Source organism: Lissotriton vulgaris, chromosome 2_1, assembly GCF_964263255.1.
Source record: "Lissotriton vulgaris chromosome 2_1, aLisVul1.2, whole genome shotgun sequence".
NCBI classification, from domain to species: domain Eukaryota; kingdom Metazoa; phylum Chordata; class Amphibia; order Caudata; family Salamandridae; genus Lissotriton; species Lissotriton vulgaris.
In genome coordinates, this window is record NC_141687.1 from 916,435,407 (window position 1) to 916,462,965 (window position 27,559).

The 27,559-nt window shown below is 41.9% G+C and overlaps 1 protein-coding gene across 1 annotated transcript in view; it reads left to right on the forward strand.

Annotated features, from left to right (window-relative positions):
• The window catches only part of EPHA10 (EPH receptor A10), a 1,551,477-nt gene that overhangs the window by 1,321,758 nt on the left and 202,160 nt on the right, over positions 1-27,559 (forward strand). Inside the window, exon 12 of the mRNA XM_086956448.1 lies at positions 8,101-8,162. Within this exon, the coding sequence (XP_086812574.1) occupies positions 8,101-8,162 (62 nt within the window). The remainder of the gene's footprint in view (positions 1-8,100; positions 8,163-27,559) is intronic.

The following is a 27,559-nucleotide window of genomic DNA, read 5'->3' on the forward strand; positions in this document are numbered from 1 at the left end:
GTTATACCTTATTTCCAAGGCATAAACTAGGCTATTTCATTTCTCTCTTTTCGCACACCCACACCTCCCAGGTTTGCTGTGTAGATACCACACTGGTCGACTGACAACAGCCCTTCACAGGATCCTTGCGCAGTGCGCTCTTGAGGCCTCATTTGCGTGGTTTTGGAGTAGGGCACCTTGCTTCGCTGCCCTGTGTCAAAAAAAGGGGGGAGGAATGCGCCGTATCTGTGAGGTACAGCACACCCTTGTCCTTTTCCCCTGCGCTTGGGCACAATGGGCTGCCATGCGCCAACAGAGGCACCCTTGCGCCAAAGGTTTCTGTCTTGTAGGGGTGATTGTTTTTGTGTAGGAAGGGACCTTCCTGCACAAAACCAACCACAAGAGGTGTTTTCTACTTTCTATGTGTGCTGCACAGAAAGACGAAATAATGCAGAGAAAAAAGGATATTTCTCCTCGTTGCTCCTATGCATTCTCAGGTTTACTATTCCTCTTAAATCCCAGAATGCTTCAGATTCTGTGGGTGTTGCATGGGAGGACCCAGAGCAACACCCATGGAACGCGTGTATTTACAAGGCTATAAAAAGCCACGCAAAGTGGCTTCACATGTCCTTGTAAATATGCTCCGGCACATCGCGCCACCAGAGCGTCAAAAAAGTGACGCTTGCTTCAGCAGTGAAAAAGTGCCACTAGCGGCGTTGTAAATGAGGCCCTAGGTATTTTGTCAGTTATGTGCGATTCATTCGGACACCAAAGACCCTGAAAGTTACAGAATTTTGCAACATGAAACATTTTACTTTGAAGCACTTTTGCCTTCTCTGTGGCATTTCTTCATCAAAACATTGTGATATTTAAATAATGGGCATTGCTCTTGACAAATGATTGAGATAACTAAGGATTTGAGGTTGTGCTTCAAGCCACTATTTGACTTTGCTCTGGTCTATGGCTAACTGTATCACCTGGGTAATGACTGACCCCTCCTGTTCCATTATTGGCAGTGATCCCAGCCTATCATAGATATACAAATATCTATTGTTGCCTAAACAACGGTTGTTCTGACACCCACCTGATATAATCATGTACCTGGAGTTCTGCCTCATACACACTCTCAAAAAAACACACTCACTATCGAAAAACATACCCATTCCTGGTTTCTTTCCTTGAGGAATCTCCTGAAAATTCCCCACCTGGGTTTCTACCTCCATAACCATTTCTTTCTCCTCTACCAGCAACACGCATCCCACCCTGGGTGCCATTATGAGATGCACAGTACTGGTGGGATAAAAACTCTGCACTCCTAAACCCTGTTACTGGTACTGTGTGGTAACAACCCACCAGTACCATGCAATTGCACATCACTCTCCACAAAATGCTAACTATGTGGACCTGTATATTCCAGGTCAAATTCTTCAGGGGGTAAATAGGAGCGGCATACTGGTGTGTGAACTGGAACTACACTGCATCTGACTGAAAATGCCCAAATTGGACAAAAACTGTCTTTGGTTGCTTGCGCACCGGTTCATAAAGGAGCTAGATTGACAGTTCGGGCGGAACTGTTTCTGTTGGATCAAGGCTTATTTGCATATTGCTAGATCTAATCTGAGGTGCCATGATGGGCATCTAAAATGATGGACTACAATGGGCACCAAGTAATTATCAGTGGCTGAGATTAATTCAAGTGTTCCATACATTGTTTTGTAAATATTTTTGGTATGTGAGGTAGTAGTGGGACTTGAGGGTTTCAGTGCGGGACTCTGTAGAGTTGGAGTTGGAGGTAAAGAGGCCACATACCCCTTGGTCTAAAGCAGAGGAAACATTGCATGTTTCCCGTGTTCTGCAGGAGAGGATCAGTCGGGCCTGGACTAGTCTGTGGTTGCAGCCTGTGCCTCAAGAAATTTAAACTGTTGGATTTTGTGTCTAATACAATTGGGCCCATTTTTTCTTATCTATGTGTGGGTATGCCAGGCCACCCAGGGATACTGCTCTGCCCAATTTATTATTAGGCCCCTGGTGTCCTGCGTTCATCAACCCCCAAAGCCACACCACCCTCCAAATCACATGTGGCGGCTCTTCTGCTAAGGCAGAGGAGCGTTGCCCCACTGCTTTTAAGCAGTGTGACTAAAGGAACAATTAAAGGATAATAACTCAATGCTATTATCATTTTATTGTTCCATCTGCTTTGCAGTGGGGGCTGCTCTGCTCTTGGAGCAGGGCAGGGGAGTAGTGGTTTGTCAACTCCAAGTGTGCATGAATGCCAGGCCGGCCCTCTGGGTCCTGCCAAACAGTCATGCACACTCTGCATGTTCTCCACACACATTGCATTACAGCCTGCATGGAGAACATGCCCAGGCCCCCAGTCCCCATCTGAGCGCTGAACTACGGCGCTCAGACCAATCATAATGCTACATTGCAGTGTTGTGATTGGTTAGGGGAGCCGGGCTGTGCTTCCTGGTTCCTGTTCCTGGCCCGGGTCTGACAGAGGAGAAATGGAGCAGAGAAGTGGAATTCAGCGATAAGGTGTGTTTTGTTAGTTGTTTTTTTTACATTGCCCTTCCTCCTCCTACCCCCTTCCCCAGCCCCCCACTGCCGCTCCATGCTGGCCGCCACTGACCTGACATCCAGCATACCCCAACCTGCAAGCACACTTACTTGTTCCATGTTACCTCATCCGCAAAAAATTCTAGCTAGTCTCACACAAATAGAAACCACACTTGGTTTCCTGAATCTTAACCAGTAGAAGCACCTATCATTGGGACATCCTGTCCGTCAAAACCCACCTGACCAGGCATCCTCCTAGCTAGTGACTGCTGCTTTGCCCTAAATATTAGGGATAATTTTGAAATGATGGCCCTGAAGTGGATGGGCTGTTGGTTCAGAGGTTTCTAATGGTTGAGTCAGCTGAGGCTCAATTGCTGGAAAGCCTGTGCTTCACCCAAACTTAAAAAATAAGACGGTTGAATCAAGAGTTTGGTGGTTAGGTTCTTACTCCACCAACTCTACATGAGTTCCTCATTCTGAAGGTAGCACACTTGACATGAACCCACTTAGCAGCTCTGTAACTTGTCTTACATGATGCCAATACATTCAGGTGAAAGACATGATTTTGCAAGGAAAAATGAATACACAGCTATTTACCTTAACTAAAGTTCCATACCGGCTGAACTTGCAGCATTCAAAAGCCAATTCTAGGGAGGGCACTTTCTCAGCTCAGGAACTTTAGGTAACAATTCCAATGGCATTACGCACAAGATGGCAGTGGTATCTGTTGGCCAGCACCTCTGTAAAGGTTTGTATTTAAAGTTAGGATGTCTACATAGGGATATTCTCCAGCATGCTCAATGTCGAACACCGTGCCATCCACAGTGTTACACTGTATGTAGGAAACCCCACATACAAACAGTACCAAAAACTTTGTTAGACAGAGCACAACCCAAAGATTTGTTATCATAGTGACTTAAGTAAGTGGTCACACGTGACATCATAAATGGCACGACTCAAGTATTGTCCAAAATCAAAAAGGTCTTTTATTTTCAGGTCTTCATCACAGTTGACAATTAGACATAGAGATATTCACAGCCGACACGTGTTTCGTCTTGGGACGACTTTTTCAAGGCTATAGCAAACTGTATTGACGTATGCTTCAACAACGTTTCCTGAATTGTAGAAAAGAGACTGGTATAGAAAGAACCAAGCTTCCTTACAGGTTGAAGCTGTTCAAGGCAAAATCTGTTCCAAATATGGTAAACAGAGTATAGTAAGTAAAATCTTTTAGGTACAAAGTTTCACTGCCTATATTGGGAAAAAGGTCCCGTATGGTCTGTGGTACTTAATCTGTATGGATCACCGTCACCCAAGCAGAGAAAAGATGTTATATTTAAGACAGAAGCGTAGTTCCTGGTGAGCAACAAGTTCCTGAATTAGAGTACAAAACTGCACAGTGCACTTCAAAGGCAGCGACACCACGCGTTCCATATGAGCCACCTGGTAATGGTGAGGAAAGTAGTACCCCCGGGACTTGAATGGTTAAAGTACAGAACTGCACAGTGCAGTTCAAAGGCAATGACACCACGAGTTTGGGATGAGCCACCTGATAATGGTGAGGAAAGTAGTACCCCCGGGACTTGAATAGCTTGTACGGGAGATAATCTTGAAACGCCACGCCAAATCCAATGGCATTTCATGTTAACTGGCATGTCAAAAGACATATACCGGTTGTCAGTTGAGGTGACGGTATATGGTGTGATAATGAAACGTAACCGCTTAACCGCCACGGCAATTCCGCCGCATTGCTGCGGTTTAGCGCAGTGGGCAGGGCCGCGATGGCCAACGGACGTGCGCAGCACTACGGAGGTAGTGCGCACGACGGCCGTTGGCCGTCAGAAGCAGAGAAGGGGTTAATGGGGAAAGGTTAGGAGCGACTTGTTTTTACTGACACTGTGCTAATTGCACGAAACAACTTTCCATCAGTGGGATGAAAGAGGAAATAACATTAAAATGTAGTAAAAGCCTGGAAAAGATAAAGAAACTTGTTGAAAGAGGTCCGGAGAATGGTGAACACCCAGAAAATTCAGATTTTGCAGAGATCAGATTTATTAGGTGTGATAAATAACACCTCTTATGAGATTTTCCTAAGAAATTAGAATTTAAACAGGGATTTTAGTGCTTACCGCACCAAAATCATATTTATTATTTATTACTAGGTTGTGCGAAATTCACATAATTGCCTTTAGCATAATTACACAAAATTTTAATGTCGTGAAATTATTTCAAATGCAAATCCAATGTCTAGTTCTATATATAAGTGCATTTTGTGGTAAGAAAAATAGCGCAAATTCACACATGGTTGCAGCAACAGCAGCTGGCATTCTGGCTGTTCGCGTTATTACTGCATGCTCATGGTAACATTTTGCAGAGAAAGGCAAGTAGTCATGCTATGTTGTGTAATGGTGTAATTAAAGGAATTCTGGCGCAGATTTACAAACACCTATTGCCACCGCAACATCACTTTTCAGAATGTTGTATGGCAATGGGAGCTTCGCCTTATTTGTGTAAATAAATTGCCCTGTCATGCTATACTTAGTGAGAAAGGGGAGGGCAATGGGTGTTTAACCGCAGCACCCACGGATTTTGACGCTGCCCTGTATTTACAAGGGTGGCGTAAATAGGAGGCAGTGCCAAAATTAAGCCCAGGGAAAACCTGGTCTTAACTTGGTGAAACGAGGAGAAATGCAACCACCTTTTTGTGCTGCCACTGACCCTCGAGGAAGGAGGAGGGGATCATCACTAGCTGCCTCTTGTGATTGGCGTTGATAAGCTGTTAAAGCGCCTAATCATCTCCTGCGGGATGTGCTGGGCCAAAGGTGGGCCCGTCCTGGTCCCGTCAGCAACGGGAAGAGACTGGGCGGGGCCACCCCACTTGGTTCTGGCTGCCTCACAGTTTACTGCCAGTGCGTTCATCCTGAGTCCTTCATGTGTCATTGAACTGCATTGAATTGGACAAGAGTGCATCAACAGGGGAACCCATTTTGCTTTCTTGGTGCCAGCAGGGGGAAGACCACAAGCCCCCGGATCACTCGCGGCTGGCGTGCCGCACCTGATGCGGACAGTTCGTGCCCTTAGGTGCTCTTAAACAACAGGGAGGATTCCTGCAGCGCGGGAGCCTGTTCTGCTTTCTTGATGCCAGCAAGGGGGAGACCACAAACCCCAGGATAACTCACGGCCGGCATGCCGCACCTGAAGCTGCAATTTTGCGCCTGGAGGTGCTCTTAACCAACAGGGGGCTTCCAGCAGTGCGGGCCACGCCCGGGTAAAGCACGGGACAAGGGCAGGCCCATCCATGCCCGTCTGAGCCCGGAAGGGGCTGGGCCACCCTCTAAGGCTAGTATTTCAGATCCTTAGAGTGAAAGTCTTAGAATATTTATCTATTTTTTTTTTATTCCATAGAGCTCCCGCGTCATGGAAGTACCTTTAAGCTCCTTTTTGTCCACTGGGGGTTGTGCCAACCCTGTCCAATCATGTTCACTACCGGCTTTTTTTCCATTTAGTAAGTGGGTTGATTGTGGCCAAAAGTCTGTAAGATCACCCTAATGTCCCACTTGTAAACATGGGTAAGTGCACCGGTGTGAGGACAAAGCAGCCAAAACCCCCACTAACTGCAATGCCTAGTCAACAAACCTCCATTGACAGGTTGCTTCAGAGGGTATTAGGAGTTGTGGCCAAGAAAATTGAACTGACAGAAAGTTGCTTATCTCTGAGCACAGATATATCTGTACCCCTCTTCAGCCAGAATGCCTCAACCTCTCCATCAGTTCTGGTTCCGGACACTCCTATACTCCATCCAAGGACATGTGCAATGGATCACGAGCCATCCAGCACCAAGCAGCCCATCCTATTCCATCTCGAAAAGGCAAACGCAAATCAATAGCAAGCGCGGGGACCAAATGCAAGAAGTGTCCCGCAGAACATTCGATGACTGATGACTCAGGAGAGGTCGAGATGGGGGCATCCTTGCATGGAGGCATGGTGCAGTCACCCTGGGTACATACAGTGGTGAAGGATCTGCAGGCCCAAATGAGGGTTACTGTAAATGACAAACTTAATAATCTGAATGCGCGGGTAGAAAACCTTGCATTACTGGTTGAATGCTGGGTTGGTAAGACTGAGGCAATCTTAAGGCGGGCTGAGCCTGTAAAGCATGCGAAATCACAGACAGCCTCTTCCATCACCAGGTTGGAACCCACAGTGACAAGCAATACACCCCCCCCATCTTAATCCAAAAACATACTAGCCAGGAGGGAGTAAGTAAATGGCTGAGTAGCCTAGCTAGGCTAAGGATAGATGATACCACTAACTGTCAGGGGCAATCTCAAGGTCGAGAGGCAGGGAGAAATAGTAGGTTCCATACAGCAAGATCAACGGTTCGCGAATATCTCTCACAAGGGATTAGTCATAGTGGTGGTGCAAGGTGCGCCCCACGAGAAGAAAGCAACGAAGCAAGACCAGTCTTGCCAGTCATCAATCTTCCCCTTGGCCTCAGCACTATATGTAATCTTTCTAACTGGTGTCCCAGAGCTGAATGAAGGCTGTAGGAAATCCCACTCAGCACTTAAAAATAAATATATATTTTGATTGGCGAAGCATTGACAATTTTCCTACATGAACGCACACAAAATACTCATGACACGCAGTGTGGGATGGGTGGGCTGGAGGCCGAAAGACGTCCTAGGGGACTGTGTTGTGATCAGTTTCAGGAACCAAAGGGTCGTAAAAGCACTGTTAGATGGTGTTGGACTTGGCCCTTAAGGCAGGTTCACCCCTAATTTTTTGCTTTAGATCTGTGATCTGTATGGATGATTTTCTGGTCTGTGCGCACTTTTTCCCTGTGTCCCAGAGTAAAGTGCGTGCATGTAGTTAGGCTGGCTGGCCTGCTCTCCCATAGGAATGCATGGGGAATGTCTGTGTCCCTAGTAGTTCCTGATGCATGGGAACTTTCGAAGGGTGGATGGGGGCATAGGGTCTCCCCCATTGGGCTATTTCTATCCCCCAGACATTAACCCATTTAATAGAAGTCTGGATGGCTATGAGAGGGGGGCATTGAACCAGATGATGATTATTAAATTCTGGTACACAGGAAGGAGTCGGTCCAAGTAAGTACACTGCATTCAGACTGATAGTTTTGTTCAGTAAGTTTACATGATTTACATTAAAACCTTTCCCCTTTGTTTCGCCTGTTTCTTATGGTTACCTGCTCCACCATCATATACTGACCAGCACTATTGTTGCAATGTGCTTTAATACATTTAGCTTGGTCAAAGCTGAAAAAAATGAGAAGCTTCTCCCTTGGATTGGGAGGGGAAGACTTGAGGGACTTCTTTGTTCCTGGGGCTACTGATGTAAATCTGGTGTTAGCTAAGGTCTCCCTGTCACAACATTCTGACCACTCCCCATCCCACCTTCACATGATTTTGAGTTCTTTCTAAACACCTGATCTGCATTTCAAAAAGGACGAGACAGTGTTTATGCAGTGCATGTGCACATTACCGAAAAAAATATTCATTTGCATCTTTCTTTGAAAATGACATTGCTTTTTATGCCTTTTAACAGGGAATACAATGATGAATGTGATGGAATTCATGTCGAATGGTGTTTTGGATTCGTTTCTTAGGGTAAGTCTATTTTCATTTTCAAATCTGTAATCGGTCAGCCGCATCAAGAGTATTAACAGTGACACCTTTTAGTGGAACTCATTTATTAATAATATACATTTGAAATTAGAGAAAGACAAAATGGTTTTAAACAAATTGAGTCCTGCCACGTTCTAATGGAGACTAAATCGGACTAAAAAGTCATTATAAAAAGGAACACATTCAAAACATATAACATAAAATGAAATAGATCTGAACATATTCATTAGTCGCTAAATAAAGAGAGAAGAGAGAGAGTAATGAGTTTCGACACCTGTATTACCTGAGTTCGAAATCCTTTAAAAATCAGAAGACAAGAGGCGTTTGGCAAAACAGGAACCGTTTGTTTAATTAAACATTAGGGCTGGGAGAACAGTAAGGTCTGAGGACTGTCTCAATCTACCATTGGTTTGTATAAAAGTTTCCGGCGTACCATATATGGTAAGGAATGTTGATTAATGCCCTTGGATTCTTACATTACTTGTCTGATGGTTACCACAGGTGGGTCTCAACCTTGTGTGGACACAATGTGGCCAGTGGATAATTTGTCCAGGTGTGTTGCATGGGGAGAGCATGATCACTGTGTGTGCTAGGTTCTGATTGGCTCTGGGTTCCTAACTCCTGTGGCATCTGACTTTTTATGTTGTTTGTAGGAGCGTGCATACCCCTTCCAGCCATGTGTGCTTTATTAGTTCAATCTCCCTTGATCAATGTAATGTCGTTGTGCCTATCTGCGGGAAGAGTTTCCTGCCTAAGAGTTTGCCTGCCTGCTATCACAGACTTTGGTCTCGGGCCTGCTTGACAACATATTTGAGAGTTGAGGTTGATCTAGAGTTCACTATGGGTAACTCTAATAATAAGGATGAGATTTCATTTTTATCGATGAATGCATCAATTTTCATATGAACATTTCCCTCTCTATGTGATTCTTCAACTATATTACCCAAGTCATGAATTTTAACAGTCATTTTATTTGGTGCTTATTGTTCCTTATGCTCTCTTTTGACAACTACTACCTTCCTAATGACTGGCATTTTTCCCAGTTTCAAGACTGGCGTTTTTACAGCAGGAACTCCCCAATTGTATAACCTCACAGATCAATAGCAGCAGAATGATACCTGGCAACAATAATTTACAGTAACCGGATACCCATCGTGGGAGCCAGGGGAACCAATTTGAAAACCACTCAAAGTCAGGGGCACCTTCCTCTTCGTGCATGTCTCTTATAGATTTTGCAACTCTGGAATTGCATGCGTCAGTGTCCCATTGTCCATGTCAATCCCTGGGATGAACATGTAGCAGGCTGCTTCAATCTTGACATACACTCCTCCCTCCATTACAGTCATTAAGTTCAGTACATATTGGTGCTGCATTGCCCTGAGGAGGAATGCTCACATTTCTTCTTTGAGAAGATCAATCTCAGTGCTGTTCATCATTCTGAGCATCTCCCACTGGGCTATTAGTAACTAGCGGTTACTAACTGTTGCTTGCAGGGTGTAGAAGGGTATTTACCCCCCTGCTCCAGCTGTGTTTCCATGAACAGTTTAAATTCATCTGGACTATCTTTGCATTGTACCCAGCCAAAATAGTCCCCAGCTCCCCTTTCACAAGCTTGGTGCAGCAAGCTTGTCTTTTTCCTAAAGAGGTGCTTGTAAGTCTGATAGCACTTCTGCAGGAATGCCCAGGGTCAGGTGTGCATGATGACCAGGGAGCACAGTCCCCTCCTTTCAGAAATAAACTGTGCTCGCGGTACTTGCATTGCTAATCCATCAGCGTGGATTACAGTTACAGAATATATAATATCACTCTGCAGTTAGCATTCATGTCCATCAGAAGCCTTCCGTTTCCTCTGAAATATAAGGAATGCAGTGTAAGTTTCTGTACAATCAGGGGTTGTCCTTTCCCTTCTAACCAAGTGTATCCCCCATCTCTGTGTCCAAAATATCCTGACATGGGGTAGTTATACTTTCATTTAATCCTCCCCCATGTAACCCATTTTCCTTTTTATCCCCAAGTTGGATGTCTAGACTTAGGAATTCAATGTCGGGAGCCATTTGCTGTTTAAGAAGACTGCCCCAGTTAGAATGAGCCACTCTGGGTCCACAAATGGATGCTGAACCAGATGTGTTTGTGCACCGAAGTGGGGTTTTTGCCACCTCCAAAAGGCTTTTCTCCATGAAATTGCGGGCTATAAGATATCTTCCCTGGTTGTAAGACATATTCATGCATGCTTTTACAATGCCTGCATTTACAACGTGGGCAATACAACAAATGCGTTGTTACCACGCGTTCCATTACAACACAAGTTGTTACAACAGAATATCATAGGTGCTAATTAAACTGATTTCTGAAAAGACTGCCACCTATTTCTGCACCAAAATTCATAAAGGGTAGTACAGTGGAGCTTCACCAAAAACTCAGGGTGAGTGATTAATTTACTGATATATGCCGGGATAGATACCCCAAAAAACGGGCAAATCCGGGACGTCTGGTCACCCTATGCTGAGGCCTCTTAGCTTAATGACTGTCGCATGTGGGGGATGTGGATTTGTAGGGTCCTATCATCCTAGGCACAAAAAGAACATTCTTCCTATCACCAAAGATGGCTTCACTTATAACTGAAATGGAAGCTTCCATTGACTTTGAGGCTTTAGAGCATTTGGGAGCACTGTCGGGACTGCATGCCATGAAGGAAATGCTACCGATAAAAAACAGGGGAATGATTCTGGTAAAGAATACAAAGGTGGGAATCCTAAACTATATTTAAAACATGATACCTCTGACACCATTGATACCAATCTTCTTTTATACCATTTGGATTTTTTATTTTATCCCTGGATTGCAATGAAATACACATCAAACTTATTTTTTGTTTTCACCAAGACATGTTGTCCCTGTGCAGGACTTGCTAGAAAACTATCCTGTTACTTTGAATGGTGTATAACATATGTACAAGAAAAAAAAATCAATACTCAAGACATATAAACCATAATTGCATTAAACGTACATCTGTACACTTCTCAAGACTAATGACTATACAATTTACACAAAACACATGACTATACAATTTACAAACATAAACCTGTGCAGTTTTTCAGGCAGAAAATAGTCCTACTCATTTCTTAGATAGTGGTACTGGGACTCCTCTCATTAAGGTCCTCACAGTACACTAATGTTTTGTAAGCCGATGGGAGGTTGCCTCAAAGTTTGAACCCAGATTAGAGCCGTACAGATTGGGGTCCAAGCTGTCAAAAATTCTGAACGCAAATTTGTCCTGGGTTCTTTAGGCTCGCCTCTCAAAAGAGTATAACCAACGCATTTCGACCTTCTGCGTGGTGCTTCTTATACCAGATGTCTTTATCATGGGGGTATTTGACAAAGAGGACTGGGGGTACCAATTCCTGTCTTTAGGTGGCGTAAAATTTCTTGGCTCTACGGTCGATAGTGGTCTTGGGCTGGAATTGCTGGCATGTGGCTTTAATCTTGGCCTCTGGGAGAATCACCCCATTCAAAAGCTTCCGCTCGTCCCCAGACTGTGGTCGGACGGGACGCAGCGGAGCAGTGTACTTCCTTCGGGCACTCGTATGTCAAAGCAGTGTGGAGCAGGCAATACATCTCGATATTCCTCATGCTGCCAGTCTCTCGCTGTGGTTCTGCTGAAGGAAATGTTAAGCGTTGGCTTGATGCCCAGTAATAGGTTCCTTCCGGCTTTGCAATTGGAAAGCGCCCCATTGACTTTGGATACGGGACCCGAGTATTTGCTTTCTAAACAGTTTTCTAGATGCTGTCCTCCCACTCATCAGACTGCTATGCCCCTGGGGTGTGATCAGTGAACCCTGCCCTAGGGGATCAGGGGCATATTGGGGCCAAAGTTAGGCAAACTGATTATTTTGAGCTCCCTTAGGATGACTATGCCGTTAGTGTAGATGCCGAATCGACACAGCCCCCAGCAGCCATGAATTCCTAGACACAAGTAAACATTTTTGGACCCCAATGATGTTTGTTAGTCCTTTCTGATCTGATACAATTTTTATGGAAATGGGGTATGAAGATGCTATCATCAGAGCTGAACTCCAGGCGGTTACGTCGCTGGGATTATTATTACCTGTCTTCCTTTTCTAGGGGGTCTTTTTTATTGTGAATTTTCTCTCCGTGGTTGCATGAAGGCACTACCTTCACACTGTCACCCCTCCGGTGCCTGTGTGTATTAAACATGGCCCATCATGCTGGGTATTTGTTGCTGCGCTTGCTGGATTTCGAGCTTGGGTGAACACCCTGTTTATCTGCGCTGCAATTAGGCTGCTTAGCAGGCTCTTAAAATCACCTAGTGCTAGGTTGATACCTGCTGTTTTTTTCTCGAATCATGTTATCTATTTCCCTGTCCCATCCAGCAACTTTGTTCTCAACCCCACTTTGTCCATTTGTGCCCATTGCACTTATACAATCCCTGCCATGTCCTTCTGCAGTAATGGCTATATTGTTACTCTAGGTCACTCTATGGGTTTCTCATCAGCATAGCCCTCCCATCTTGTGAGGCATTGCTACATTGTAGAGTAAGTCCCAATTGGGGTTTCATCTTTCATGCCTGATGCAATTCTTTGCTGCTGTCATGTCACTTGCTCAAACAGTCCTTCCTTTGGCCAAGGCCTGTCATATTGGTCCTTTGGCTCAGTCTAATCTGGTAATAAGTCACAAAACCAGTATATAAAAGTCTTGCATTCCTTTTTGGCTATTATCTCCCTCTGGGTTAGTTTATTTTGGTTGTGCACCCGTGCGGAGCAGCGCGTATCCTCATCACTGCTTCCCTCGTGTGGATGCACAGGCGTCATTTTGTTTTTATTGCGTCGTGGGTGAGTAGATACCTGGCTGCCTTGTTCCTTCATTTCTTTGTCAGCCCCTCTCCTTTTACGCCTGGATGGTGGGGCTCTGGGCCCTGCTAGTAGCCTTTCATGTACCTCCGTTTCTTTCCTGTTCTGCGCCCTGTACCTGACCCTACTTTCCTCATGTCTTTCATGTACGTTCTTTCCTGTTCTGCGCCCTGTACCTGACCCTACTTTCCTCATGTAAAGAGTGTGCTGTCTTGTACTCTCGATCTAACTCCCAGCTGCATTCCCTTTCTCTCTTGAGCATCATCTAATGTTTCTCTTCCGTCCGCAATCTGGCCTGTCTCTTTTGTTCTGAGCTATGTGCTGCCTTTGTTAACCTGTCCTGCAAAAATCGGTTCCCTCCTTGGCTACCGGGCATATCCTGTAGCGCCACCCTCGCCATCCGTTTCTAGGGGACTGGAGCTCCCTTCCTCTCTTGATCTCAGTGAGTTGCTATCAAGAACTGCCACAACTTTCTTGACACTTGTGTATGCCCACCTGAACCAGTGGTAGTGTATGTTCTACCTGCCTTTGAGGTGTCATATTTTTAGCTTGGTGGACAGGAAGTCGGGCTTTCTTAGGGACTTGGGGTGAATTTGAGACATCATGGCTTGCTTGCTTTTGGTTTTATAGAGCTGAACCAATTGTCAAACAGTCCTTTATTCAGAGGAGGCGACGTCCGCTTCTACTATTGTTGAATTTGAATATCCTAATGCAGGGGGTCCTGGTGTGAGTGCACACCAGTCAGTGGGCTGGTGGGGGATGTTCTAAGGGCCAAGGTCTCTATCAGCACCGTGTGTGTGATTCTAACATTACCTCTCTTTTGTCTTTATTTTGTCCTGCATATTTAGTCTTTTTATGTGCTTTAGAATGTTCAATTATATTTGTGTCAAATGTTCTTTCCTTAGGCCAGGGAAATGTGGGTGCCTTTGAGCTAAATGCCACTCTTGTCAAAAAGTATTCATTCTCTTTATCTGTTTGGAGAACCTAGGGCGAGATGTAGGTATTCAAATACCGGTCGGTAACAGCCGAAAATACAGATTTTCTGCCATTACGGACCGGTATTTGGATACTGAGATGTAGGGCATCTTAAATACAGATTCGGTAATTTTACCGAATCGGTAATTTTACTGAATCGGTAAATTTACCGATTCAGTAAAATTACTGATTCTGTAAAATTACTGAATCTGTATTTTGAGATGTAGGTGGCACTGAAAACAGTGCCACAGGGCTTTAAGGATTCGTTATTTACCACCAACTATTAGTTGGTGGTAAATAACGAATACCGGTGTATATGCAAATCTGTACATGTACACCTGTGCCATGTGGCACACATACATGCCCTTAGGGCACAAGCCATAATCAGAGGTGCAACAGGGTGTCAAAGTGACACCCTGCCACGCTTGAATTATTCGGTATTTACAGAATCGGTATTTACAGATTCGGTAACTGACATTCATTCATATGGGCCTCCGGGCCCATAGGAATGAATGGCAATTACTGAATCGGTAAATACCGATTCGGTAATTACCAAATCTTACCGATTCGGTAAAACATGCAGAATATTTACCTACATCAGATTTACAGATTCTAAAATACCGAATCGGTAAAATTCGGTATTTTAGAATCTGTATAAATGATTTACCTACATCTAGCCACTACTTTCCACATGCTTCAATGGGGAATCCATGGCAGTTTTAGTAATTTGGATAAATACAACTCAAATGATGTTTTGTAATTTGGTATGTTCAATCGTATGAGCAATCCTACATTATGTACTCTTACAGGTTACATATTGCGAGCTCAGAGCTTACAATATTTGTATCAAATAGTTCGACTGAACATTTCAATCAAAACAAGATAAAAATGAATATGTTGTATTCCAACATAGGATGAATGTTTTATATGTTAGAATAGCATCTGCACAATCTCAGTTTATTCAAACAATACAGTTTGCAATAAACAATCAATGCAACATCATCACATACATAATACAGTTCAATAATGGTTGATAGCTAAAATTACTTTGTCAACTCAAAATGAGCATTTCTCAGTGCATGTTATCCTCTAGCATGAGAAGGCTAGGGTGGAATACTTTCCTAAGACAGCAGGATAGTCTGCCAATATCCACTTCTAGACAAATGTGGTAATAATAGAAACTATGGGGCACATGCATCAGGTATTTTACCAGTTGCGAACAGGCAAATTTGCAGATTCGACCCATTTGTGACTGGTAAAATGTTTTTTCCGAAGCATCAAGCCCAAAGGCAATCGCAATTGAGGAAATCACAATTTTTTTTTATTTCCTTAATTGTGAATGCAGTTGGGTAATCACAAACTACGATTAGCTAAATGCATTGCATCATGCATTTGCAAATTGCGTTTTCGCAATTTGGAATTGCAAATTACCATCAACTTCAAGTTGATGGTACTTTGCAATTTCTTAGAAAAATGCATAGAAATGTATTTTTGTAGTGCCACATATGCACACATGCCAATTTTTGGGGTGCAGTAGGATGGCCTTTTGGCCCCCTAGCACCCATCAAATAGCATTCGCAATTTGCGAGTACCTATTTGGAGCTCGCAAATTGCTAATGACTTCCCATTCATTCCTATGGGCCTCTAGCCCCATAGGAGTGAATGGAAAGGCATTCCTTAATAGTAAGTCACAATTTGCGAGTCGCTATTAACCACTGCATTCGTAAAAGAAATCTAGACTCAGGTGAGATAATGACCAAAGACTTTGATATGATGTATGGAATGGCTCGACCTCTATCTGTCAACTGACACCACAGAGGCAATCTAGAATTTGTCAAAGGGTATTTCTTAGCTTCTGTTTGGTAACTTGTTCAAGCTCAAAACTTGTGTAATTCTGAGATGAAAATGTAAGTCTAAATAACTTTAAAACCAGCATTTTTATGTAGGAGTGTGTGTAATGTGCAAAAGGTAGGCAACTGTCTTTTGCAAATACTTTGTTAGCAGTTTACCTAGAAGGCTCGTTTTGCTTTTTCTTCAACCTGTGAACCAAAATAGAATTCCCAGTCGGAATGTGAGATCAGAAAAGAACACTGCCAAGTCAAAAAAACATTGCTTATTTTGGCAGCGCACCAACAAAAACTTGTTTGGGGCGGTTCAGACCCACGACACCCAGTGGCCAGAGATACTGCCAGTTCCTGCTTCCTTTAAGATATTCTCTTGGACAGAAAAGATGACTGTTGATTTCTTTACGATGTGATACTGAGGGTTTGATTGAGGACAATCATACCTTTTTAAGTGCAGAGACTCTGCACTCGTAAATATACTACTCGTATATTCCTTTATGAATATTAAGCAGTCATAAACTTACACAAAACAATAAGTTTACCTTTGTGAATCAGGTGCTGGGTGTGTCTTACAGTAAGTGCAATAAATCTCGGAATAGGTTTCAAAGGGGAATCTTGTCTCTCAAATTATAGGAAACTTATGAATTTGCCTTCAAATACTTGGCCTCAAGTTCACTCCAAAGAAGTGGCAGGGACTAACAACATTCCATTACGGAATACAGTATGTCCACAAGTTCAGAATCCAACCTATAGTGGCATTAGAAGCCAACAAATGGCTTCTTTTGTGTTTTTGCCCTTAGTAATGTCTAGTTCACTAATCAGTTTCTGAATCTTGTCGGAGAACCTAATACCCTGAAAGAATTAATTTGATAAAGAATATTTGGACACTCAGGCCATCATTATGATTTTCCCAACCTGCGGTGTTACTGATACCGGGGGTAGCGGTAATTCTGGAGTAGGTACATTTCAGCAAATTACGAATTGGACCCTGGGAGCCCAATGACAAATTACCACTGGAATTGGTAATTCCAATTCCCCTAACAATTCATTATTTTGGGTGAGAAGTTCACCCGCTTTTTGCAGCTGAAATCTTCTGGAACTAGTAACAGATCTGTGATGTTTCCGCAGTACTCCTAAATTTGTGGAACCATTAACTGCTGTCACTAACCCACCAGGATTTAAGAGACCATTCATAATGAGGGTCTAAGGAGTTTAAATAAAAGTCACCACATTGCAGGACTATCTTCCGCAGCCTAATTATGTGGGGAAATTGAGTTCTTCAATTGCAAAATCGCCTACTGAAATGGCGACACTGAACAGTCATCAGTCAGGCTTATGCTCACATCATGAAACCAAGATAGTTCTGATGCCGTTATGCTCAGCATATTGGCAACAGCAGATGAGGGGAAAATGTGCGTCCTTAAGTTCCTCAGTCTGTTTGCATCCATGGAAAGTGTTCTTACCTACCTTACCAACAAGCCTCAAAGAACCTTAGGTGTTTGTACTCAGAGGTAAACCAGGGCTGAAAACAGGACTCATTTCAGTCTGCAGAGGTTGAGCTGGTCGTCAGTATACCATAATGGTCTCTACTTTTATGACTCCTATTTAACTTCTCTATCCCACCACTCAAGTTTGTGTTTCTATTTATCAACTGATCCCTAACAAGCCCATCCTCATTGTCAGTGAAGAAGTAAGGCCTCTCCGTTCTGTTGAGACTTCTTTATTTTGTAGGTAAGATGCAATCAGGAAGACCCTGACCAAGTCCTATCCACTTCAGCCCTGCTTCATCCTCTCATCCTCTTTACCATCTCATATCCACACATTCTGGAATTCCTTTACCACATCACATCAAGGCAGTAAAATACCCCACGTTAGAATACAACACTAAGACCATCCATTGCCAATCTAAATTAAACAGCAGATACCTACAGAAATGTATGAGTGGCATATCTGTTTAGCACCAAACCTCTGTAATTTCTTTCCTGATTATTGCATTCAGAAACTGTGTTGAAAACATTCAGGAAAAATCTTAAAACATAACTGTCAAGAAAGACATATTGCTGCTAGTTTTGGCTTTTTCAATTGCACCTCAATATTATCCCCAGTTACTAAGCACCAAGAGGACTTTTGGTGAACATGCACTTTATCAAGTTTGTCTTAACATTTAGCATGTAGACATGCACATGCTTCTGCGTAATATTGCCTTAACTCTCCTTTTTAAAGTCTGATGTTTTCTTCGAAACTGATTCATTGTAAGCTGTTTACTAGTGGCACACTCAAACAATGTCTATTTGTGTCACATCCAGATCGGCTGTATATCATGTGAATTGGGACAGGGTGAAATTTAAATTACGCCCGCATAATTTATGTAATCTTGGGATGTTTATAATACTAAATTGCCTAAATAACTCTGTGAGAAATTGGGTTGTTGGTTGAATGTGGTGTTAACTCTAGTCAAGCAACTGCCACAATACCTGTCAAGGTGAACCACTAAAGTAACTGTGTCCTGGAAATCCTGGGTTCAAAAAACAGGAACAGGCATCAAGCAGCAGTGCAGGCATCTGAAGGTTCAAGGCAGGTTCCAGGTAGTAAAGCAGTTCTTTAAGGTGCAGCAAAGAAGTCTTCTGGAGTACGCAGCAGGCCGCAGCTTCAAGCAGCTCTCTTTGAGTTCTTCAGAAGGTCAAGGAAGTGAAATGAAGAGTTGGTCTGAGGGTTTTATTCTTATAACCGGTGCCTTCTTTGAAGTAGGAGAAGTTTCTAGAGAATTCTCTTAGAAGTGCTTCAAATGTCCTACTTCCCCTGCCCTGGCTTCAAGCAGTCTGCATGAACAATGCAGTGGTGACAGGTCCTTTGTGCGAGGTCAGGGTACAGCCTATTGATTTGCAGGTGGGGCTATGCCCAGAACCATCCCCCTACCCTCACAGTGATGGTCCCTCCAGGCACACCTAATCCCTCTTATGAGTGGTTGTGTGGAAGGAATAAACAAGTTCCAACTGCCAATCACTCCCAGTCATGTGACCCAGGTAATCAGCTGCAGGCCCCAAACAGGGCAGGAAAATGTAAACTTCCTAAAAGTGACATTTCAAAATTGTAACTTGAAATCCAACTTTACCATTAAACAGGGGTTTAAATAGTAATTTCTCAGACACTAAATATTAAATGCTTACCTGTTCCCAATCAAACTTTAGAACGTATTAAATGTAATTAGGCAATCCAATTTTATCCTATAGGAGAATTAGTCCTCACAGTAGTGAAAAAGTAATTTGAGAGTTTTTCTCTACCAGGAAATGTAAAACTTAAATGTACATGTCCAACCTTTTAATTAAAATGCATTCTGCCTTTTGGCCTGCCTAAGACTATTTTAGGGGTGACAACTGTAATAAATGGGGAGTTTAATCGCTTGGCAAGGGGTTACTTTTGCCAGGTCAATTTGGCAGTTTAAAACTGCATTCAAGATGCATAGGCAGATTTGGGACATGTGGTAAGGGGCTACTTTAAGTGCTACAGGCCCAGTAATAGCATTTAATTAACAGGCCCTGGTATATGTTATAACACTTTATAAAGGACATATAACTAATTAAATATGTAAATCAGGTGTAAATCAATGTTACTAAGTTTTAGGGAGTGAGCACAAGCACTTTAGCACTGGCTAGCGGTAGTGGAGTGCACACAGTCCTAAGGCCAAAAAAATTAACTCAGCAAAAATAAGTGGGGTAAAGGCAAAACTTTTTGGAGCAGCATTGCAGTGAGGGCCTATTCCTACATACTCCATTATGCCACTACATGTATTTATGTGCCATTCGCACCATAAACAACAGAACACAAGTGGCTATTTTTATCAGACTGTTTTTTTTTTTTACTTTTTGCGTTTTTTTTTTAGGGCAATATGCATTCTTGCAACAATAATTATTGTACATAAAGGGATTGGTAGTGGTGTATCCAAAATTGGAAAGAACTGCACATGCACTAATAATAGTATGATCGACAACAATGCTGGAAGAATCAACACAATCTTTTAGTTGTAAAGACGGAGTGCTACATAGACCACTATCCCTCACTACCAAGAGGGATCAAAATGTCAAACAAAAGATTGACAAGTGTGCAACAAAAGAGATGAGGTCAAAGAGAGCACAATCCTGGGATGCATATAAATAAGACTAATAAGTCATATAGTTATAACAGTATTGAAACTGAACATAATCTGTAGTTTGTAATTTTAGGACAGAACAGATCAGTAGATAAAGTTCATAGTTGTATCATCATTTTCTTTATTTGAAGATCCATAAAATTTGAAGTTGATAAAAAACAGCTGACACGTGTTTCGTCCGTACTAACAATAAGTACTCAGATTTTGTAGTATTGTCAATGAGAGTACATAGTTCAAAAAATAATTTGTGGCACCACCTGATAATGACATCCTGAGAGCGCTCTCTCAGGGTGTCATTATCAGGTCGTGCTACAAATGATTTTACAGCCTCCTAACTAATCGAGGCCACACTACAGTACGCTTGTGCAATAGCTTTCTTGTCAGTTACTGCTCGATTCAAGATTGGACCTATATATCGACTGAGGAACTACTTCTTGTACTGGGTTTTTGAACTATGTACTCTCATTGACAATACCATTATTCACATGAGGGATATGTGTAACCTGTGCTGAGTTCGAGCTGACAAGTTGTATTGCCACAACCTACACCATTATACTGCATTTTATCCTATGGATGTTTTGGATCCTTGCTCTCTACTTTGATTCCGGAGTCTCATGGACACTGTTACAATCATATGACTAGGGGATACATGCGCAGTGATACTTCGTTTCTATTGCCTTGAAAAAATCTGAGTACTTATTGTTAGTACGGACGAAACACGTGTCGGCTGTTTTTTATCAACTTCAAATTTTATGGCTCTTCAAATAAAGAAAATGATGATACAACTATGAAATTTATCTACTGATCTGTTCTGTCCTAAAATTACAAACTACAGATTATGTTCAGTTCAAATACTGTTATAACTATATGACTTATTAGTCTTATATACATACATCCTAGGATTGTGCTCTCTTTGACCTCTTCTCCTTTGTAACAATAATTATTGTAAGGATGCCTTTTAAGTTAAGATACAGCACTAAATGATGGATTCGCATTTCATGAATTTATGCATAACTTTATGTAATATTCACAAAAGTGTGCGTAATCACGCAAAAGAAATTTTGAGCAATATGATAGTACCTCTGGCATACAACATGAACACATTGACCTCTAGGGCTTGATTTTCAAATAAGACTAGAGAAACATCTTAAAACAAGACATTTGCACTGAACTTTCATGAAAACAGTTTCTTTTTCTTCCTCTGACTTTACAAATGATTCCTCCGGTCAAATTAATTGCAACGAAAGTATGAAGTAGAATGTTAATTTTAATGTCAGTGTACTCCTGTACAGAACTTTACAATGTTGAGAATTATGCAGCAGACATTGTTTTATGGAGAAGAAGAAGTGATGGGATAGACCTGATTTGTTGGCCAAGAATTTCAGGGATTGTTCATTTTGATGGTTTATTTAACGTTTCAATCTTACTTGAATACAAAAATGCGTATTTTCCTACGTACTGCTTCCAAATATTCATTTAGTCTACTGAATTTCAGTGGAAAATTCGACAAGGGCAACGATTTTGAAAAGGTGTCCCGCAGTAAACCATTGAGGCCAAAAGTTAGCAACGCTTTACACCAGGTTTGCATCACGTTTGTGACTCAAACCCAGAGCAATGTTGCAGGGGCATTTACTATTCAACACAAACCAGGATTTGCATTGGAAAATATCCCAAAGTGAAGCAAAGTGGGGTATGCGCTACTTTTCATCAATTGTGCTTTCCATGGGTGGTACTAGGGTGTTGCAATTCAAACACCCCTGGATTTTAACCCAAGTTCTACCAACTAACATTTACAGAGAGGGATTTGCACTAAAACCTTATGCCTTCTCGAGGCAGGCGTAATGAGAAGACATTTTTACCTTATCCTTATTTTTCCAACTTTCCATCTGTGCTGTACTGTGCAGCACATGTACAAAGTGGGAAAATATTGAAGTATAGTTTTTGTACTGGAAGGGTGTCCTTCCAGTACAAAACCTATGCTTTAGAAAAGGCACACTTGCGCTATAGCACAAGGTTGTGTTCTTTGGCCCATGTGATCCAAATGTGCGCCAGAGCTGGAGGACAAAAAATACATTATATCTTAATGGATATGGGGCATTTTTCTCTTTCCCTTTGATATAAGGTCATGCAGAAACGTTAGTTACTCGGCTGATCTGCATCAAATATTAGTAAATCTGGGTCAGAATAGCTGAGCCTGCAACAGGAATTAAGATGAGTGAGATGTGGTTGATGGTGATTCGATGTGATTCATTGGCCTGTTATGGGGCACTGTTGAGGGAGTGGTGGCTAACTTATCATCTGACATATGTTTATTTATAAAGCGCTAGGTATTCTCCCTCTTCTTTGCCACTTGAAAGTTTACTCATGGTCTTCTTCGAGACTGCAAAATAAATAAATATAAAAAAATATACACATCAACCAATATACCGATTGGCTAAAAAAATCTACCCTCTATATGGGAAGCTTATGTTTGGTGGGACATTTATGATGCCCAACAGGGCTGAAACAAGTCTCAGGTTGCATGCCTTAACATTCAATGTGGACAAGACCTAGAAGTTTGAACTGAACTATCCCTTATGGTGCGGGTCAAAGACTGATATGCTATAGTTGGTTCCTGTCTTTAATGGTATAAACAAGCTAAAAAACAATAGACTATAATGCAGTTTATAGTAAATACCAGTGACAGAGATGAAGTTCAAGCATTCCATCCATCCCTTTGCATGCTGTCTACAGCCACTCAGTTACATTAGCCACACCTCTTTAAAGATTTAGTGCCTCTCCTCCAACACTACTTAGGCCTGCTCTCAAATAAATATTGTCTTGCCTAGGCCAATGTCTTTATTTTTCACTATTGAAATGGGATAGAAAACGTTTTCCACTTGCCTCTTCCTGGCTCGCCTTCTTTTGTACATGTGTTTAGTTGATTTACAGGCAACAACTGCTCTGCATCACACATTTTAAGGAACCTGATTTTATTGCACCAGTTAGGTGTAGCATATGCCCTTCGAAGCATCAAATGTGAAATTCTTTCCAGGCAGGAGATTCCCTGCAGTCCCCCTGGGGCGCCAACAATCTCCGCCCCAGCTCTGGGCGTGAATTTGCCAGTTTAGATAAAGAGTGTGTTTCTATGGGAATTACTTAGTGCTGCCTCTATTAGCTTTAAATGTAACTTGATTTGCAATAATAACTTTCTCTCCCAGCTTTTAAATTACAAACCCACCATACACCATTTTACTGCGCAGGTGTACGTTGTCAGTAGTCTCACGAGGCAACCTTTTGTGTTTCTATAAAACCTGTAATCGCACGCGCAGCCCAAACAGCAGCAGCCGTAGAGCTTGATTACTCCCTGCCACGGCTCTAATAAATGATCACGGCTAATTGTTCTGTTTTCCCAACTAATGCCACCTCCAAAAAGCGAGGCAGTAATAGTATTACTTGTGATTGCTGTGTGCTCGCATTAAGACGGCTGCCGAGCAGTTGAAGTGTTTTCTTCTCTGTGCAAGCAATTTGCAAAGAGACTATTTTTTTCCTTTCCGTATTACCTCTTAATCCTATCGCCACAGGCCATACGTGGGAAACGATGGAAGGGAGGAGCTACCTTATTATATATACAGTTCCACGTCATGACCTAAAATGACTTACAAATCTACAAATAGTTTGGTACAGAGTAAATAACAGGTAAAAAACAGGTAGATTTTTTTTCAGGTATTGTTACCGCTGGAAAAAAGTTAAATTGGTCCCGCGGCACAAGATTTTTCTGCATAACTGTGTGTGTATGATATTTGTCTATTGCAATCTACTACATAGGGACGTTTAGACCCATCAATATGTGCCAAAATGGACGCACGCAGCTTTTTTTACTGGTATAAGTACTTTCTCCTATTATAACAGCTATGCGGAACGATAGGTAACACTAGCTTAAAGTTCGTGCCAATTGCCTACTCAAAATAGTGAAAAATGTGGACAAAACAGACACAAACATTTTTTGATTATGTTTTGATATATTGTTATTCTTGGATCGACTTGTGAAATGGGCTGATGTCACTGGCACGGCAGAGGCTGTCCTCTCAGATCAAACCCATCAAACAAGGATCAGCATATTATCCCCAGCCCAGTAAAGCCTACCGTGCGTGGCATTCCAAGTTTTTTCACTGTTGCCATGGCTTTTCAACATTTGAATTTGTACCCTTTCTTGTCATTAACTCAATCTCAATTTTATCCGTATCTGAATGACACCCAAATACTTATCCCGCCAGATCATAAAGCTCTTCTTACCACGCGATGAACTATAGCAATGTTCATCTGAGTGAATCCAAGACCGATGTTTTGGTCATCAGCAATCTCATCTCTGATACAATCGCAGTCCAATGGCCAGAGGAGATGGGTACAACAACAACAAACTAGTTTAACACTGAGGTCTCTGTCACAGGCAAAATCGCAGCTACTCCAGATGAATCACCAGATTCGGGTGATAGGTCCTTCTTCTGTATAGACCTCTTATATCAATATAATCTATGCTGAGGAATAAAAGAAATGAATGTAGATGCTCCAGAGAGTTCAAAATCGGTTGACTGACTTTCTCAACTTTAAGAAATCAGACCACATTCACCTTGCCCATTAAAGAACTCCATTGGTTCCTGGCGTTTCAGAGGATGGCATTCTAGCTGCTGAGCAACATCTTCAAATCTTCCAGTGGTAAAGGCCCTCAGGCCTACAGAAGCTAGCATCGCCATATGCACCTGACCATATTATCCTTTCCAAAAAGGCTAAAGAAATATCCCAATTTATTTTCTATCTCCAAAAATATAAGCATAAAAGTGCAGGATTTACATCTCTAGAATAACCTATGCCCTGGGGTGAGAAACTAGTCCAGCCTTCCTCTCTTCTAAAAAGTCCACAATCTATTTTAGCAAGCAGTCTTTCAATTGAGACTAGTTTAGTTCCATAATAACCATCTCCCTCCTGAAAGAAGGGCAGACCCCAAAACTACTCCCCTCAGTTCCAGTTCCACCAGGATCGGTCTTCAAATACAGCCCCAACAAAGTATCACTACACAAAGGATATTGGACAAGGCTTTTTCAAGCTCTGTGAATTTTTCCAAAGACTGAGCTTTGTTGCTTTACAAAACTTTAATAAATAAAGCGTCAGTCAGTAAAGCGCCAATACAACCCAGGATGCATGCTGGGGTTGAATAATGATTGTGTATTGTTCCCAAATAAGTCCTGCTAGTTTTATCAACCTCAGAAGGATGAAGGCAGAGGACATTGTATGTCTCTGAGCTACTGATCATGAGGTTAAACTCAAATTCCTGCAGTGGATGCATTGGTCCATTGAGACCCAGCCCCACAATATACCTAATGGTAATGGTGTTTGTACTAGGTGTTTTTGCCCCTGGTGTTTATTGTTATAATTAGCCCTGTTAGTGTTCTTAAACATCCTTATCTGTTTTTCGGTTTGGAAGAGCGGTGAGGTTTAGATGAGGGTTGAGTAGGAGTGATAAGTTCTTTAGAAAGTGGAATTTCCACCTTCCGATGGTGGTGTGCACGTTTAAACTTAGACCTATCCTTGGTCTTAATCTTTTTTTTCAAGCTGAAAGAATGCTTCTCACATTTTGATCATGTTTCAATATGAAGAAATTTATTTCATTTCTCACTGTCTTTCCATTATATAAGTTCATTTTTATGCAAAAACATCAGATTTCTACATTTCGCATCTACCCAATGCATTTCGGGTCTATGACCCTTCCTCAGGGGTCTATTGTGGGAAAAAACAGGAAATATATTGAGCTTATCAGTCACATACATGATGTTTTAATCACATCCTGGTGGTTCAGTGTATGTTGTCAAACAATTATAACGCCATACTTACTATCGCTTCTCATAGCAACTAATATCATGAAACCTATTATAAGCAACTAGGCTCGAAATTCAAAAAACAACAACAAAATACAGTGCAGTTCTATCTCCTACATAAGGGTCCAAGCATCATGTGCGACCCATGTTAGAATGTCCATATTTCTAGTCGGCAAAGAGGACATTTTTATGCGTTTTATCATGGAATACATTCTGCGATGTGACGATCACATAGAGTTGTGAAATACATACAGGCATCTACAATATTTCATGCACCCTTAAAACACTGTCCAAACGTTCATACTCACGGAAAAATGCAGGAACAATTCGCGCCTCAGTTTCCAGCCAATCGGAATACCGCTGACAGCCTGGAATGCTGTTAGCTTTCTTTTTAACATTTCCATTGGTTGACAACGCGATCACGTGGTTGTGATTACGCTAAATTTCAACATTTAGACATTATACGAATCATTCATATAATCGGGTTGTGACAAGGTGTAACATATAAAATTTATGTCGTGTTACTAGTAGGTTATAAGAGAATACGTATTCGTTATTTAGCTTCAAGAAAATATTTTAGAACATAACGCATTTCTAAATGAATATGTGAAGATATAACAGTGAAACGAAGTGAAATAAAGAATAATAAATAAAGAATTCATTAAACAGTTCAAGACGTGACTCTAGGCTATAGAAGTTCATAAGGTTTACATGATTGTCACTTGTGTCGGCCATTTTGGGATGGGAAGCTGTTGGTAGCAGGGATACAGTAAATACTTTCCTAATAATTTTTATAGAAAGCAGGATAGTTCAATCCTGTCATTAAGTCCTTGTGGTTGTAAGCTATCGAGTTTCTGAATCCAAAAATACTCAGACCTTAGTCTTTGTTTGTGTGTGTCTGAGTCTAGTTGTGGCTTAATCACTTCTAAAATTGTGAAGCGAAGTTGTGAAATGTTATGACCAGCTTCCATCCAGTGTGTCGCCACTGTTGACTTCAAGTTCTTTTGGCGAATGTTGCTTTTGTGCTCCGTGATTCTTATTTTAATTTTTTGCTCTGTTTGCCCTACGTAAACTTTCCCACAGGGACATTTTATGCCATAAATCACACCTTTCGTGTCACAGGTACTCGAAGGGAATAAAGGAATCTTATTGCCTGTCATCGGGTGTGTGAAAGTTTGAGCCATCATAACATTATTGCAGTGCGTACAATTTTTACATTTTTGCATTCCTTTGTGAGTCTTTTCTCCTGTTTCTGTATTTCGCCGTTTTAACAGTTCTTTTAGATTTTTTGATCTGTTATATGCAAATGTTATGTGGTTTGCTACAAGTGGTTGAAGGTCAGGTTCTTGTGTTATAAGTGACCAGTGTTTTCGCATGATTTTTGTGATCTGGGTTGACCGCGTGGAGTGTTTCAGCACACAAACAGTAAGTTTAGTCTCAGTCTTTTCTTTCTTCTTCAATAGCGACTCTCTGCTCATTGTCATAACTTTGGTCTTGGTGTCCTCGAGTAGGAGTGAGTCATCTTGCTGCTACATGTGTCCATTGACAATCATCTACATATCCAGCAAATAAGGGAAATGTGTTGTGCTATTATGCTATTCACCCTTCCAATTTCTTTATTTTTTTATTTGAGTATCATATGGCTCAGGTTTTTTCTTGATGGATAATTCACAGAGCTGGGATGAACTACAGA